Below are 18,493 nucleotides of genomic sequence, written 5' to 3'. Positions count from 1 at the left end.
AATGACAAAAGATTGCCTCTAAGATGGCCACTATACATAGAGTCTATCAAAGCTTTTCAGGGTTGTACCAGAGTCAGTCACGAGTCAAGTGAGTCCGAAATTCCGTGCAACCCTTTTTCAGAAAAAAAATTGACCCATTTCCCCCATCCCCCTCCCCAACCCAATACATGTACTGGATTATGCTCTAATGGGTTTGGAATCCGGTGTGGTGTGTAATTTGGACTCCCATGATATACATCCCCATGGACAATAGCATCCATGGCTCAGCGAATAGAAAGGGAACTCGCTGATGCATATGATGCTGATGCATATAAGGGACCGGATTTCACAGGAGTCCAAATTTTCACGTGACACTGAATTTTTACTTGGCTAAAATTTGGCTGACAACGAATGTGAGTTTACATAGCTTTTTGGATTTATTGAACCCACTGTTGCAGAAACACAAATCATATTGGTATTGGTCAGGGACCGTCTATTCATATCTGGGACGAGTTTCGGGCAGGTTGCGGCTAGATTCATTCATTGTGTCCCAATTAAGCTCTGCATCATATTTATCCAGGACATGTTCCGTGAGACTTTTCATCAGCAACTGCTTTTCGCACCGTCATTGACCACTTCATTGTGGAAAGATTGCTTGGAACTTGTTCAGAATACTGCAACTATACAGCGTGTGTCATAAAAACGCAGGATTAGAAACAAAAATATTAAGAATATAAACCACCCCTATTCATCATAATGTTAACCCTCTTTTCAAAGTACCTTTCCTTCTCTTCACTATGCTTTTTTCCCATCTCATTTGGACAATCCTGTCCAGAGATAGAGTACATTGAAGAAGGGTTATAAATTCCAAGCTGGTCTGATTTGTGAAATCACACATACCTAATGAAAGGTTTGAATTCAGTACAGGTGAAAGCATTTGTGGATCACAAAGAAGGACATGTGTGGCAGGATTAGGCTTACATAATCCTTTAGTCCACAATCAATGTTATTAGTCAATAATTCATGATGCTTTGAAACAATGATAGTCCAGTTATTAAATTTAAGTGATACTTATCATCAGTTGTTTCAAAGAAAGTTTTGTTCTGGTTTAATTGTCTTCAATGCATACCTACATTGTACATAACTGGTCGTTGTGTTAAGGTCATTGAATCAGACCAACCCGCTTCAGAAGGGCTTCACAAAACTTGTCATAACTTTTGAACCAAAAGTCCAAATTCCACCAAACAAAAATCTTGTCAAAGATGAAATTATGGACAATCAAATCCTTATCAACTTAGGCACACCAGTAGCATAATTTTCTCAGAAAAAAAATCGCTTTGAATCCTGCGTTTTTATTGACACCGCTTTACATGTATACATGATGGTACAAAGCCCAGAACATGTCCCAGTATGAACTGAGACAGGCCCTGAGCAGTTACCGTAAGGCAGAGGAATAAGTTGTGCTGATTGAGAAGTTCAGGCTGACATACTTGTTTTGTTTACAGTAGAAATAATATTGCATTTGATTTGAAGCTGTGTAGTTTACGTACAGGATTTTAACATAAATGTGTGCAGGAGTGGTCTGTTATCCGTACTGTACCCTCAAATGTGAATTTGTTGTAAAAATAGAAAGGTGACTACAATGTAGATGAGAGGGATGTGAGTTTTACGAGCAGATGTCCATAATCATAACCACTCTTCCACAAATAACCAATCTGAGTCCATCACTAGTCAGTTACAAGTACATCACAAGTCCAGTCAGAAACTTGTCTGGTCACAAGTAAGTCCCCCAAAGAAGTTTCTGTTTTCTGGTATGCGTGCGCATCACAGTAGCTGTGCACGTCGGCAATTTTTTTTAAAAAATTCCAATGCTTTTTAATTAGCGCAATATGTAAGGGAGCAGACTAATAACCAGCCTGGCAGCACATGCATGGGCAGTACAATGTTGATGTCGCTGGAGTGTATGGTAGTGTATCTGATTTTCGTCTTGACTATCAAAATGTCCTGAAGAGTTTTCATGTCTGTCGAGATCATAAGTGGGTGCAGAATTCTCAAGCCTTATGGCCTTACTGACAACACCCTGAAGGATATTTTTGAGAGTTTTAAGGGGATCGAAGCTTCATCTGTAAGCCAACATTTGAAGAAAAGTAGGGGGAAAAAAACCTGCGTTGCCTCACCTCTTTTGGGGTAAGCTCCATACCAGAAACCGGAGACCTTTTTTCGGCTTACAAAAAATGAACAGTAACAATTACAGGGATGCCTTTGTTGCACTTCGTTTGAAGAGCTTGTTATTTGACTTGGGAAAGGACGACTCATGATTGGCGTTTGATAAACTTGTGAAACTTGTAATAGACTTAACTACCACACAGTTAAATATACCATTCTATTAAATACATGTAGTCCAATTTTTTCGACAAGCTTTGGCTAAAGGTGTAATTATGTACGCTAATAATAGCCTACCTCTTGCGTTACAGACTTATTATTATTATCGAAATATTGGCATTGGATAAAAGCTATGGTTCTTGATTGAAGCTCTAACAGGCTATGTCTCAATCTGGGTTGAGTTTTAAGCTGCGGCAATATCAGAGCTTTAAACTCAAAGCCGGACGTCAATGTCATAGCCCACTATTTGGCTCCAAAATTGTGCTTTAGCGGCAAGTCAAAGTTTGTATAAAGACACTTAGGTCATTTCTGAAACCGTGGTGTTGTTTTTTGTAGATTGGGCTTCCTCTCGGGATTCAAAATGAATAAGCCTTGCATGTTCTAAAGACTCATAATATCCTCAAATTTCCTGTTGCATACAATGGACCAACGTTGAACTAGAGTCTACAGTATATGGCCTGACATCATGTAGATGAGCTCGGAACCATAGCTGGGGACACACCCGTGGTTTGAGAAATGCCAGAAGGCTGTGATTGGGACTGTGAATATGAAGGCCTTTTACTTGATAGGCTGGATCTACCCCATTCATGTTGTCGGCTTAAAAACATTAATGTGTAATGCAAGGTTTACAATTGCTTTAGTGTAGTATTGCTACTCGATGTTAACTTCCCATTCCTTGTGTCATATTATAACTTTGTGATTTGAGCTGGTATCTGCTTAGGTTATGGAATATCCCCTTGCACAGCTAGGGTCTATGATATGCAAGCAGATTCAGCCATCAATTAGGCAAAAAACTGCATCTTGATCTCATGATTCTGATAATTTAGTGGGCATCTTCTAATCGGGTTTTCGGCAACCTCGTCCCCAGGGTGTCAAGCAGTACGCGCCCACCACTACCTGCTCTCTCACCCTGGTATTGGATCATTTGCATGTGCAAGATTTTTGAACATGTATGCAAGTTAGGAGTTGTCTGGTGCCTGCCTGTGCGTTACATTTGCGTTTGTTTTTGTATGCGGTGTCTGGGTCAAAAACAGAATAAATTCATCGCAGCGCGAGCAGGGCGTGAGTTATGAAAATTTTATTTTAATTAAACTGTTGCGATCTTAACGAGACAACAAGCAGTATCACATTTCATATTAATATTAACAAACTGGAAAGGAAATAAATATTTTCGAGAAGGCGTGGACGAATGATCGCGAAAACATGTACTGCACGTTGTAAATAACAACACCAAGTACACAATATAAATCCATTTCTAGCCAATTGCGTTATCGAATCAGGATGCAGGAAGGAAGTTTCCTATCCAGGGTTTACTATTGGAAACAACGTTGGAAATAAAGTAAGCACTGGGGACGAGTTTGGGTTTTCGGTAGCCCGTTTTATTACAAAAACATGGTAGCCAAATTGACCAATCAACAGCTTAGTCCATATTTCTGATCAAAATGACGTCACTCATCATTCGGGTATAAACATGTTTTGGTCCAATGTGATAAAGGAAAAAGTTTTGTTAAAAAGGGAATTCTGCAGAATTTTCCTTCTTGCATTGAGATATATACGCTTGTCTACAATAAACAGGCAAAGCCAAAAGTTTAGGTATTTTGTTTACACTGTAGATTGGCTTTGTGTTCCTTGTCGTCATGCCTGGCTATTTGTTGATAACACAAGGCCATCTTACTTAAACATTTCTTTCAAAACACTTGAGACAAGACATGCATAGTAAAGCTTGACCCAGAGTACACAAAATTCGTTGATTCTTGATACAGAAAAGCTATTCACTGAAAGGCAGGGTCTCATACACTAGTCTTGTTCAAGACTGGTTTGAATTTCATTCCCTATTTTACAGCCATGCCGTCTGCGACAAACACGCTATTGTTAACCCCTTAAGGACGAGGTGTAATGGGGACATTCCTCCACACATATAGCAAGTGGCCCGCATGACTGCACAGCCTTTGTGTGGTAGCGGGACTGCACAAAAGCAGCAGCTGTGGAACTACCCACTAGCCCTGTGCCACGGCATACCACAGCTGGCAACTGCATTCCAATGAGGATTAGCGGCCGCGGCCAATACCGCTTCCCGTACGCATGGGGTTAACAGTTTCCGTGGTAGTGGATGTCGATCTCAACCAACAAGACAAATCAAATCCAGTCTCGGCAATATTGGCAGCTCTACCCGGGAAATTCTGAGGGGGATACCTCTCGCACATGCATTAGCTGGAATACAGCACGTGTGAGGTTTATGCTTGGAATTTCTTGGATAGCGTTGCCAATATTGCCAATACTGGATTGGTTCATCTTGTTAATTGCGTCCAGCTTGTCACGGACCGGCTGTATGCACTACAGGGAGCAACATCCAAATACAAGACTTGGTCTTCCAAAAAGCAAGACTGAGTCTACACATGGACAGGCTGGATTTAGCCCACACATTGGCGTGATCCTATAAGACAGCACTGCCCAGCTAATCGTCAGTCAGGCAGTCAAATGGGTCATATTATAGTCATATATCTGGCCCCCTGGAACCAGCAAAAACAGTAAACCTTGGACTGCTGCATATTTTTTTAAAGGAAATACATGTAGTTACTTTTTTTTTTGGCTAGCCCAAGTTTGCTTAAACTATTAAAAATGTGCCCTCAATTGACATGAAATAACCAGGAATTAAAGATATGATTTATAAATGTTATAAATAGAGTGAGGATACGTAAAGTATGCATGTTGACTGACTTTTTTTTGTTTTTGCTTGATCTTATTGTAAAGATATAGACTATATTAAAAACAAACAAGATTTGTGAAATAAAATGGCAGTGTGTTAAGTAAATGTTGTCCTTTTTCTCTTTTGTGACTTAATATTTGCAATTTCTTTTATTTATTTCCTACAAATTTGAGATTTTGATGACTTGTGATCTGAAACTTGAAACCTTGCAACTTCCTGGCAACATATGCCGTAGTTGGGGACAGTCGAGGGACAACCTGCCTCCAAAATGTTTGTTGCAATTCAGTCACAAAGTTGCTGGTTTATGTTAGCGACTTGCAACATCGTTGTTCATTGGCAATTTTATTGGTGTCCTACAAGTTTTGTAAGCAAATATGCTGAATATCAAAAGTTGGAATGGTGACTGAACTTGTTAAAAGTCTAACATGTACGCAGATTTACTACAGCAGAAGACTAGTAGCGAGTCTACTAAGTCTGTGCACCGCCTCTTCACTGTGTTATGTGTGAAAACAACAAAAGCACGTGTTCGCTGAAGCGTAACATTGTACGTAGGTTAGTCATGCACACGGTTTGTGGTGGTGGTGAAATTTTGCAACGCTTCAACTTCAAGTTGAGTTTCACTAAAATTTATTGCTTTTTTGGCAGTTTGTTACCCCGGAGCTGTTGGTGGATCTCAGGTGAGAATCGGTAGTAAAAACTTATTGCTTTATTTTTACCCATTTATTTGGACAACCACAGGAAGTTCTGCTGTGCAGCTGTGTGAAATCTTGAGTTGTACTTCCGACCGAAGGTCTAGACTATAGTGCTTCATGTCTTTTCCTGTATAGGGCCTAGCCTAGCGCCTAGGCAGTATGGCTACCTGGATATTTAAATCAGTTGCCCAGTTTTCGGACAACAAACCATCTTTTTGAATTTAAGTATTCAGATTGCCAGCAAGATTAGCAAACAACAAACTTGCACTATGAAGTAGCCTGAATGTTGAGTTACTTTTTGTTGACATTGCAAAATGTGATATGTTCATTCTGTCAACCAGTTGAGTTGGTAACTGGTGTTGAAAAAGTAAAAGCACGGACAATGGAAGAAAGCCAACTGTTTTGAAATCGATTTCATCCCTAAAATTTCGACGGTGCTTGTGCAGTGTAGGGCCCCTGTTTAGTTTTAATCACATTATAGTCAAAGATGTTTTTTATACTCAAAATGACCTTTTCAATCATATGTCAATCAAAGCAGACTTCTCGTAATTCTAATGACACCCGTTTTGCAATTTTGAACAGTTTCTGGTAGAAATCACAATTTTCCTGCCCGGTTTACTGCATGCCGGTTGGTGCCTTGCGATTCAGCACGCCTAGCCCCCTTGTGTGGCCTCGGTATAGCTGCGCTGTACGTAAGCCACACATCTGGTTTCCCAATCTACTGAGAAGTTTAGTTCAAACAGTGGCGCATATGGGCTTTAGAAAGATTTTTGAAATTTTAAATTTGGCAGTGGATATTTAGCCGGAGATGGCAACCTTTAGAAAACGTTAGCTTGCCGGATATTAGCCCCACTAGTGTGGCCGCGGTATGCTGCGCTGAACCTCTGGCCACACACCGTGGTACGAGCACTACTGAGGACGTTTTCATAAAAATTACAGGCATTTTCTTACATATGGGCAATTCTCCATGGGAGAGCAAAAAATGTCAAAAATAAATATTTACATATTAAACCTTTTTTGTACTTTTTCCAGACCTCAATTAAATGGGGAATTCAGTTCAAAAAAACGAAATTGAAAAAAAATACATATTTCTGGTAAAAACAGTGATTTTTGCAATTTGTGATTAAAAACGTTCAGATTTGGTAAAAAAATAAAATTTTGTGTATGTATTACTTTCTGAATTATAGGGAAAAGATTTGATTTATTTTATGATGTTACAAGTTACTAACATTACTCAGGGTCATTAAAAAAATTTTAAAATATAAATATATATATAAATATATAGTGTAGGCTTTCATTTAAAAATGTCAAAATTAGCACGTAATTCCGTTACCGAAAAAATGGCAAAAGTTACTTATTTCACAAATTTTCTTGTTTTTTTTCTTCAAATCATGTATGTTGAGAAAAGACCCTACTACAAACATAAATGAAAAATAAAAACTTTAAAATAGTAATTTCTTGGCATTTTTCCAAGTGGTAACGGAATTACGAAACGGTAACGGAATTACGGTAACGGAATTACGCATGCACAAAGTATGCACATTCCTCCAGAAGTTATGTACATGACATTAAATAGGAGATTTGCATGTAATCTTGGACAATAACTTTAAATACTAAATTACTTGTTAAATCATTTCCCTCTTTAATTTGCTATTATACAATTAAAAATAATCAGGTGTTCCATTGATATTTTTTACTTTTACTTTTTCTTTTTTACTATTTAAAAAATGCTAATAGTTGTTTGGATGCTTAAAGAGAATATACAACATTTGCAAACATCAGAAAATAAAACTACCAAGTTTTTACGAAATACCTTACTAGGATGTTGGTAAATGATAGTCTTAAGCATCCTGTAAAATTATGGCACCTGGTATGAAGTAATTTTCAAGAAAATGATATTTTTGTATACATTTCCAACGGTGGTCGGCCGACCACCGTTGGAAAAACCTAACTATTTTTCAACTACTGCTCCAACTTTACACTCTTTCCAGTCCAAATTTTGTTTGCTACCGGGTATTTGTTACATGTTCATGAACGGGTGCAGGCCAGCTAGTCTGGTTCCCTTACCCTCCAATTTTCAGGCATTTATAAATTGCCCAATTTTACCTTTAGTGGAGTCAAGGAACCAGACTACTTGAACAGTTTTGTTTTTCTTGATTTTTCCAGCATTTTCGAACACAAAACTTCAAACATGTCAGTGTAACAATATTTGATCTATTATACTATCCCCTCAAATAGTTCACTTCTGAAAATTACAGCAAAAGCCAATGATGTACATTCCCTTTAAATATGTGTTGCCAAAGCCATTGTCTGGTACCCACAGAAAATATATTCGACAACAAGTATATGAAAGTTGAGTACCAGACTGTACTTGTACTTCTACATGTTCTACTTGGCATAACTTAACATCTTCCCTTGCTCAGAGATGCCAACCAGTGCAGTTTTATTGTATTTTCCACGATAAACTAGTTAAATACGATAATACAAATGTTCATAGTAAAATTCGATTTTCGGTAAAAAAAATATACATTGCTAACAGGCAATGCAGCCATCACCAGACTGCTTTCATTTGACCTTGACCTTTGACCTAAAAAATGAAGCCCAGACATGTTTAGGCCTACATTTACATTCTGATCTGCTAATTTTCACTTAGCTTTCCCTTTGTGGCATTGTATAAACTTCTAAAATTTGTATTGTGATGAGTTTATGTTGAATTCAATGTTAATGTATTGCATTTACCTATTACATGTAAACCTATGGCGTAATTCCGTTACCGCCCAGGCGTAATTCCGTTACCGTGATTCGAATGCAAATTATGAAAAGAGTGATTATTTTTTCAACTTTGTTCTGTATTGTAGTTAACAACACCCCTGAACTCTACAAATAACAGGTAGTGTCCAATTTTAAAATTTCCAAACTTCAGAGAGTTTTATTAATTTATGCGAGAACTCAAATATGCTTGTCCTCTGTCCGTAATTCCGTTACCGATATTAAGCTCCGCCCCTTAAAGGGAAATCTTGTGGGATTTTTTCTTTTTTTTTAGCGGTCAATCAATTCTATTGGGTCTTGGCTCCCTTTCCATGTTTAGATTAGTTGCCTAGCATAGAACATGTTTTCTTGGGAAAGAATAATCCTTGACAAAGTGACAAAATTCCGTAATTCCGTTACCAAAGAATTGCCCATATGGTTGTATTCTATGATGTCCCATCTATCACTTCTGGGATGCTTAGGTGTAATGATGTTAAATTTTTTGAGATATTCTTGAATCTTTCTGGAGCCCATGTGCACTCGTGAAACGTCTGGTGATGGCAGCCATTTTGAATGTGACAAGAGATGACCTCAAGCTGTGACGTCGCGTTTATGCAAATTGCTTGTCGAGCGAGGGTGCGAGTTGCAAATGCGACGGCTGTTTCCTGTACCATGCATTTATCGTCTGGGGGCCACGTGCACTGATCTCTATTCAGGATCCACGGCACAGGAAACAGCCGTCGCATTTGCAACTCGCGCCCTCGCTCGACAAGCAATTTGCATAAACGCGACGTCACAGCTTGAGGTCATCTCTTGTCGCATTCAAAATGGCTGCCATCACTTGACGTTTCACGAGTGCATATGGGCTCCAGAAAGATTCAAGAATATCTCGGAAAATTGAACATCATTACACCTAAGCATCCCAGAAGTGATAGATGGGACATCATAGAATACAACCATATGTAAGAAAATTCCTGTAATTTTTATGAAAACGTCCTCAGTAGTGCGCGTACCACGCGTACCACGGTGTGTGGCCAGAGGTTCAGCGCAGCATACCGCGGCCACACTAGTGGGGCTAGCCGGATATATGCACTGAAAATGCGCAGTTACTGTTTTTTTTGTACTTGAGATGAGATCCATTGCTTATCCACTAGACCACAGGTACATGTACTACTACACAACCGTTGGTGGTTAATATATCTTATAATGCAGCCCTATCTTAGAGAGTACAGCGCCCTCTGTTGATAGGGATTGCTGCCGGCAAACCTTTAGTAAACGTTAGCTTGCCGGGATTACCGCCTGCAAAATATCCACTGTCTTTTAGTGTCTAAAAATTTCTTGACAAAAATTGAAGAAAGATTACCTAATCAGTGGTAATCTACCCGGTGGGCGAAAGATGAGACATCATAGTATACAAATATTGAATGCTTCGAGTGGTGTAGTAAAACTAGCCTCCCGAGGTGATCCATGGACCATTCTATTTTCCCGAGGCGAAGCCGAGGGAAAATAGAATGCTCCATGGATCACCGAGGGAGGCTAGTTTTACTTCACCACGAGATAAAGCATTCAATATTTGTTTTATAACACTTCACCTACATGTACAGATTCTGCTTGATTTTGATATTTTACATTATTTAAATCTGAACACAGTTGAAATAAACTTCAATTTCAATACAAATTGGTGGAAAATGTATTTCTCTCTTAAAAACTAACCCTTCAGGAAATGTTTGAACCCAAGTCTGCAGCGCGCTCTCTTTGGAATAATACGCGCTACGCGCAACGCGCACACCAGCATGCATTTGCACACAAATACCGCGCCGTGGAAATAGTACTTTGGTTGCTAATGGTATAGTACTTTGGCCGTGCACAGAAAGATAGCAAAATTAGAAAGTAACATGTGACTCGCTCTCGGCCAATCAAGACACAGAATCTGTGGGTGAGGTGTTATAACATGTATAAAATACAACCGTGTACATGTAACATTCTGATTGTCTTTTATTAAGGAGGTCACGGTCCCAACTTCACTGCGCTCATCTGTCAGCCTGTCCAGGCAGATTCCGTGGGTATGGGGTCCAGGATTTTATTCTACCCTACCCTGGGCTTCAATGTCTTCATGAAGAGTGTGTCGTCGCGGGAATGGTACGACCGGATCGACCCTACGGTGCTACTGGGGGCGCTTCCACTGAGAAGTAAAAACATTGCGCAAGAGGTAGGGAGATTAACTACTAGACTTGATGGCAAGTCGTTAGACTCTAGTGGTTTATGTCCGTCATCAGCGCCAGAATCCGCATACCGGCCATGCCACCGCTGTTCACGCAACGTGAGCGCTACAACCAGTCATGCGAAAGTCATGTACAGACACGTACACCGCGCGGCATGGTCAGTCCGTGTCTATGTAATGCAGTACACGCATGGGATCGCACACACGTGGGGTCGAAAATGTACGTAGCGTCCCCGCTACTAGGACAGCACGCGGTATGTCGTACCCCCGGCACAGAGCTTGGCAGTCGCGCGCGGCGGACGCGATTAAAACCACTCATTACAGACTTGATTTCAAGTCTAATTAACTACTGAAATGCGTCACCAAGCGTCTGCATGCGTCAAAAGTCGTCAACATAAACATCAACAAATTTTGTATAAGTTTTGGAACACCAGATGATGCATTTTCTGGTGAAAATATATGACAAAAGACACATTCAGCATATGAAATAAAGTTAAAAATACTTAAAATCTTGGTTTTTTGGATCGCGAAATGTACGACGAGTTTGTCAATTAGTGTTGGCCGCTATTTTGTTTGGATGGCACTTGTGTACTTCGCGCATGCGTAGTATGGCTCTGTACACTTCACACATGCATAGTAGGCTAGCTTCACGTAAACAAAATGGCGGCCTCACCAAACTCGTCGTACATTTCGCGTTCAAAAAAAAGAAAGAAGTTTTTTCAACAATTTTGATTTCATTTTATTCATGTTATATGCTGAAAATGTCTGTTGTCACTGATTCTAACATTAAAAGCTTTTGATGTTCCACAACTTAAAGGGGCACTAGGTCCTGAAATCCCCGAAAATGTTATGTTTTGGATTGTTTACTTAGCCTATTTCAAACAACTGGCCGACCAGAGTCGGAGAAAACTGGCCTTTTTCAAAAAGTGCTCCAACTTTTTTTATATTTAGTTTGTCTACATTTTCTTTGCAATTGATTACACACATGTGAAGACTAAAACCCTGCGAGACTGATTCTCTGATCTTACAATTCCCCAAAGTCTATAAATGTGTCCGTTTTATCTTAAGTGGGCTCAGAGAACCAGACTACAATAATATGATTGGTTTTCTTGGTTTTTCCAGCATCTACGAACCCAAAACATGAAACAAGTCAGTGTAACAATATTTTCTATAACATACTAATCCTCCAAATCCATTACATGTATTTCTGAAAATTGCAGGAAAAGCAAATGTGGTACATTCCCTTTAAGTAATGTACATGTAGCCCTCTATATTTCCAAAAAAAATACTTTTTAAAAGTACATTGCACATACATAATACATGTACAATGATCAGAGGGTCAGGATTTCAAATCCAGCCGCTGGTCATATGTTGTGTCCTTGGGCAAGGCACTTCAATCCCACTTGCCTCTCTCCACCAAGGTGTATAAATGGCATGGTTAGGGCTTTTGACTCATGATCAGAGGGTCAGGGGTTAGAAATCCAGCTGCTGGTCATATGTTGTGTCCTTGGGCAAGGCACTTCAATCCCACTTGCCTCTCTCCACCAAGGTGTATAAATGGCATGGTTAGGGCTTTTGACTCATGATCAGACGGTCAGGGGTTAGAAATCCAGCTGCTGGTCATATGTTGTGTCCTTGGGCAAGCCACTTCAACCCCACCGTCCACTTTGCCTCTCTTGACCTGGCATTAGCTGGGGAGTAACCTGCAATGGTTTCGCATCCTGTCCAAGGGGAATAGACATATTCTCAGTCACTTTATGTTACTGAAACTAGAGATAAATGCTGGCCTGATGGTCCACATTGGCTCGTGACAGACTTTACTTTTTACTGTGTAATCGTTGGAAATCACCAACATGTACATGATGTACAGTACATACATGGATCGACTCACAACATGTCTGTAAACAGTAAACATATGTGAATTGATTTGGCCTTGTGTTCCGTGCTGTGTTTGGCAAGTGATGTATTGACTGGGAAGTTATACAGCTACACTGTAGTGATTACGCTACACTGATTTTTCTCAATTCACTGCGTTTCAGTAATATGCAGTGAACGTGCGTCACACTAATGTATTTCAAGAATCGTATTGTGCAGTTGAGTGTGAGTCAACAGTTGTGGTCTGGGCAACACCTGTTGTGCTGTGGATTCGAAATTAATAATGTGACAAACAGGGAGTACCAAAAAGCCATTTTTGTTATTAAAGCATGTTTGTTAAAGATGGGTTGAACGCACAGTATTGCATACATTGTACATGTAGTCTTGAATTCCTAATTTTGCTTAACCCTTACCCTACTGGACCCTCCAACGCATGCCATTATGTGCCTTAAGAAAATGGCATATGTTTTTTGCACGGCCCTCCAATATCTGCCATGTCATTTCAAGGGTAACTGGACAGGCACTCCAATACATGCCACAGAGAACAATGAGAGTCCTCTGATAACAAAATGAGTGTCCCCAGCTGATCAGTATCAGGCACCCTCCAGGGCCTCCAACTCCTGCCAATTGGAGCCTTCACTGTTAAGACAAACTATCTGCCAATAAACTGCAGCTAAGGGAATGTACAACATTTGCTTTTGCTGCAATTTTCAGAAATAAATGGATTCGGAGGATTAGTAGCAAATATTGTTAAACTGACTTGTTTCATGTTTTGGGCAAGTAGATGCTGGTGAAAACCAAAAAAAACATGTTCGCTTAGCCTGGTTCCCTGACCCCTTTTAAGATGAAACAGAGAAATTTATAGACTTTGGGGAAATGTAAGGTCAGAGAATCAGTCTGGCTGGCTTGCACCCCTTCACAGGTGTGTAATCAATTGCAAAGAAAATGCAAAACAACTGTTACGAAAAATTTGGAGCAGTTTTTGAAAAAAAAAAAAATTTCTGCAACGCTGGTCGGCGGACCACCGTTGGAAAAATACATGTTTTCTTGAAAATGTCAGCACACCAGGAGACACAATTTTACAGGACGCTTTAGACTATCATTCCCTTACAATCCAGTACGTATTTCGTGATAATTTGATCATTTTTTGATGTTTGCAAATGTTGTATCTCCCCTTTAAATCAAGTTTTGAATGTATAAATGTACAAAAATGTATATTGCAATGTACATGTACATTGTATATGTGTGCGTTTATTCATCCAGCTTAACCTGAACTCAGGTGGACCTTGTGAGAACACAGATCAGTCAGCGACTGACTCTTCAAGATCAAGCTGCGTCTGAGCTACGACCGTCGATGTTTTGTCGCCTGGCGATATTTACATGTGTTAAGACTATCGCATCACTCCGCACTAAAAAAAAATCAACAGCACTCACAGGATAAATCTGACCCACTCCTCAAAAAAGGGTATTTGGCCAAAAAAAAAAAGTCTCCGGATTCTGGTATGGAGCTTGCCCCAAAAGTGGTGCGGCGACGCGGCTTTTTTTTTTTTTTTTTTTTTTACCTGTTTTTTTTTGGGGGGGGCTTCAAATGTTGGCTGATGACTGCAAATGGTGCCTGACTAAACTTAGTGCAAATATATGGGAGTCCAGAGAGGCCACATAAAGCTTATTCTCGATCATAGCCCCATCTAAAAACACGTTAAAATTGTGCAGCAGCAGGATTCCAGTCAAACCAGTGAGTTTGGCGGTTTTGAGACATCATCTTGTATTGAAAAAAAACCTTTTTCATTTTGCCGACGCTTATGGCTACGGCGACGCGCACGCATACCAGAAACCGGAGACTTTTTTTGGGGGGCCTTATGTCACAAACAAGTGAAATTGAGTTATTGGTTGGTCCCCTGGATCCTACAAAAATCCGTAAATTTATTTTTCATGTCCACTTTTTTTGTTTTCTCAGGTCGTAGAAAAGGAGAACGTAAAAGCAGTCATTGCCATGAACGAAGACTTTGAGCTGAAGAGATTTGTCACAACAAGAGAGGTGACCGTGTTTTTTTGTTTTGTTTATACATGTACATGTACATATTTTTATCGTGTACTTGGTGCTATATATTCACAACGTGCAGTACGTGTTTTCGCGATCTTTCGTCCACGCCTTCTCGAAAGTACTAATTTCCTTTCCAATTTGCTCATATTAATATGAAATATGATACTGCATGTTGTCTCGATAAGATCGTAACAGTTTGATTTCAAAAATCGTATTTTCGTAACTCACGCCGTGCTCGCGCTGCTACGAATTGACTCTGTTTTTACCCCAGACACCGCATATAAAAACAAACGCTAATGTGTAACGCATATCCAGGCACCAGACTGTTCCTCATTTATACATGTACACAAAACTGTAGGCAAAAGTGCTTTTTTCAGGTAAGGCCACTCAAATTGTATTAGTTGTTTTACAGATTTCGGCGACGTAAATTGTTGAAATGTGAAAAAAATGGAAACACAGATTTTAATGATAATCATAAAAATAAAACAAGACGAAGTAAAATCATTGCACACCTTGCTTAGGTGCTTAACCTTAAACAACAACACCTGGGTTTGTTGGAATCTGTTAGAGTGAGTATTGTCAGGCATGCAACTTTTCCTCAGATCAGCTAATTTCCTTGTTTTTCACTTCACACTTTACGCTATTGAACATTGAAAAACACTGTACAAAGTCTTGAACAGATTGGAGTTTCCTCTTCTTTTGTTCACGTTGCATTCCTTTATTGTAGTTTTTGTACAATGTACTAAAACTGATTATGCTTTACATGGGGTTCGGCATACATGTACCTCCAATAATAATAGTTTAGGTGTAAGAATTGTTGAAATTTGCAGGGGTGAGGAAAGTTCCTATTACATTGTGAATCACTCAATGAGGAGTTACGATTAACCCTAACCCCCTAGGCCCTTTTTGCTTACAACCATCCTCAATCCTCCAAAATCCTCCAAAATTTTGCAACTCCGCCTAATTTTTTTCAAAATCATCAGACAGTCCTGCCTCAAAATGCATTCATCCTCAATCCTCCAAAATCCTCGTGTGCTTTAATCACCATTCATCCTCAATCCTCCAAAATCCTCATGTGCTTCAATCACCATTCATCCTCAATCCTCCAGAATCCTCATTTGATTCAATCACCATTCATCCTCAATCCTCTAGAATCCTCCAAAACCGCCAGGAGGATTTTGGAGGAGTGAGGTGGGTTAGGGTTAAATGTCCTTGCTCTTTGTGTTGACTTAGCCTCAGCTAAACCTTATTAACCGTAACCGCCCTGAATCCTCCAAAATCCTTTTTGCAAATTGGAGGAATATGCAGGATTGAGGTTACATGGCAAAAGTGCATTGCTGATTTCGGAGTACGCACTGTGTCAAGATCTTGGGCCGGACCTTGTGTTGTTTATGCTCAGCCGTGCATAACTTTAGTCCTTGATTAAACTTGACATCCTCCGCACTGCTCCAGGATGTCACTGCCTCTGCCTCAGCCTATTGACAGTTATAGCCGGAGGATTGTGCAGGATTCAGGCAGTGGTCACCCCTCCATGGACCATATTCAAGAAATAATGGAGGAATTTGCAGGATTGAGGCTATATGCTATTTTTCCATGAGGCCAATTGGAGGATTTTGCAGGATTGAGGCTACATCCTAGCAAAAAGGCCTAGGGAGTTAGGGTTAAAAAAATCCTGTATCTCCATTGCAAGTTTCTGTATTGTGAGATATCTTGAATTGGGACTGCAACCTGCAGGAATGGGCCAAGCTGGGAGTGGATTGCCTTCACCTGCCGACGGTAGACTTCACAGAGGCTCCTAGTATGGACAAGCTGGAGCGCGGTGTCCAGTTCATCCTGGAATACGCCGAGAGACAAGAGTCGGTTTACGTCCATTGCAAGGCTGGACGGACACGCAGCGCTACTCTGGTTGGCTGCTACCTGATGCATGTGAGTAATAAGGGAGAGCACTTTGCATCCAACTAATGGTTATGGGCAATTCCACGGTTACTCATGTTACATTTTTGATGTACTTTTGAGTGTCTTTGGGCTGTAATTACCTTACTGAAAAGGTTCAATAACTGTTATCTCCGTGGTAGATTGAGTAGACCTAGACCTACCTAAGCACTAAAGATGACATCCAGAAAAAATGTGTTATGTATGATAAACAAGACACACAAAATTGGTAATTCACGTTACAAAAATGTAACGCGAGTGACAAAGATTGTGCCTCTTGTTTAATCGTACATAACACATTTTTCTGGATGTCATCTTTAGTGCTTAGGTAGGTCTAGGTCTACTCTATCTACCAGAGAGATAACAGAGATTTTCAGTGAGGTAATTACAGCCCAAGGAAACTCAAAAGTACATCAAAAATGTAACATGAGTAACCGTGGAATTGTCCTTATGCTCAAGTTTCTACTGAGTTGTCTATTTGATTATGTTGTTTTACCGCAACCAAGCCTCAGTTCAGGACGCAAGATCTCGATAGTAGATCACCTTGCATCAATGTGGCATATTATTTCTTCCTTAATAATTAAACACATCTTTCATATCATTCATATTAACTTTTGGGGGGAATTCTGTAAAGAGTGTTTAATGTATTTGTTGTCTTTATTGTTTCCTAATTGGCGTTCCTAGAAACAGATCAGCCTCCATGAAATGTTGATGGTCAAAAATCCTTAAGAAAGAGGGCGTTACATGTATTTTGAAAATATGACAGGCAAGGGCTGTCAATTCGTTATTAGTAATGTCCGTCGGAGGCTGTTTTACCATGCACTGGCGTGACTGGCTGTTTTTATACACCAGCACGGCTGATTTTTTTAAAACGTCAAACGTGCCTCGACTCGCCTCTTGGTGATGTCTAAACACACTATTTCCTCACGTCTTTTGCACACGCACACAAAGTCTGTGGAGGCAGACTGTGTATTGATCTTGAATTGGCAGCTTTGCACAGCCTATTGTTCTGTTGCACACCCCGTAGTGTTGAAAAGTATGAGGTTTGGTGAGAAATAGTGAACAAATACTATTGAAATCAATCTTGCGAATCAGTATTTGTGGCGTTTGGCTGTATATCTGAAGTTAGCCACTATAATGTTGCCTTTTTTCGAAAATCGAAATTTTGGGGAAAAATAATCCCGGCGCGAACGGGTTAAGATCCACATTCAGTCATGCTGTAACGGGTAGCGCCAACCTGACTCATTCAAAGTACCAAATTCCCATTCCTGTCCCATCATGCATTGCAGGTGAACAAATGGACCCCCCAGGAGGCACAGATCTTCATCCAGACCAAGCGACATCACATCATCATGAAGGATAAGCACTTCCGGGCCATGTACAGGTACTACGACAAGCATGTCAAGAGTCAAAGGGCGGGTCACAAGGTCGATTTGTCAACAGACGACTAGCAAAATCACCCATCGTAGGCACCATTTCCTAAATGTTAGGTTCCACAAAACTTTGATCCACATTCAAATTGTTTAGTCCAAATTTCAGATTGCTTAGGTACAGAAGGGACTTTGTTGTAGACTCATTAACCCATGGAGCAGCCTATCAAAAAAATCACACCGTGGAACCACGTGGAGAATTTTATCACCACATGTGTTTATAGGTCAATAACCCTGGCATGCCTGTATACTGGTATATGCACAAGATAAAGGTAATTTACATGGCCATGGATTGTTTATAACCTGTCTGGGCTCCTGGCAGCACGAAGGGTTGACACAAAGGGATCGGCGACACTTAGGGCTGGCCACTAAGATCTCCAAATACTGCACAAAGGCATTGGACACCATCTTGGCTTCTGTCTTTCAACACTCCTTACTCCGGAGTGGTTAGGGTCTGGCCAATGAGAGTTGATCTACAGGCTT

At 40.1% G+C, this 18,493-nt stretch overlaps 1 protein-coding gene across 2 annotated transcripts; it reads left to right on the top strand.

The window, feature by feature from the left end:
- The first annotated feature begins 5,594 nt into the window (after nt 1-5,594).
- LOC119733196 (phosphatidylglycerophosphatase and protein-tyrosine phosphatase 1-like) lies at nt 5,595-18,414 on the top strand. 2 transcript variants are annotated; one of them, XM_038206785.1, is made up of 5 exons: nt 5,595-5,745; nt 10,512-10,717; nt 14,562-14,642; nt 16,383-16,574; nt 17,870-18,414. In XM_038206785.1, exons 1-5 carry the CDS (start codon nt 5,628-5,630, stop codon nt 18,029-18,031), a joined length of 759 nt encoding a protein of 252 aa, XP_038062713.1. In that variant the 5' UTR covers nt 5,595-5,627; the 3' UTR covers nt 18,032-18,414. The 2 variants fall into 2 exon arrangements, with proteins under 2 accessions (XP_038062713.1, XP_038062714.1); XM_038206786.1 differs by having other exon boundaries at nt 5,596-5,755; nt 17,870-18,413.
- Nucleotides 18,415-18,493: the final 79 nt, after the last annotated feature.

This window comes from Patiria miniata, unplaced genomic scaffold, assembly GCF_015706575.1.
Source record: "Patiria miniata isolate m_02_andy unplaced genomic scaffold, ASM1570657v1 HiC_scaffold_25, whole genome shotgun sequence".
NCBI classification, from domain to species: domain Eukaryota; kingdom Metazoa; phylum Echinodermata; class Asteroidea; order Valvatida; family Asterinidae; genus Patiria; species Patiria miniata.
Note: the sequence above shows the minus strand (reverse complement) of the source record. Positions and strands in the feature narration are given on the sequence as shown.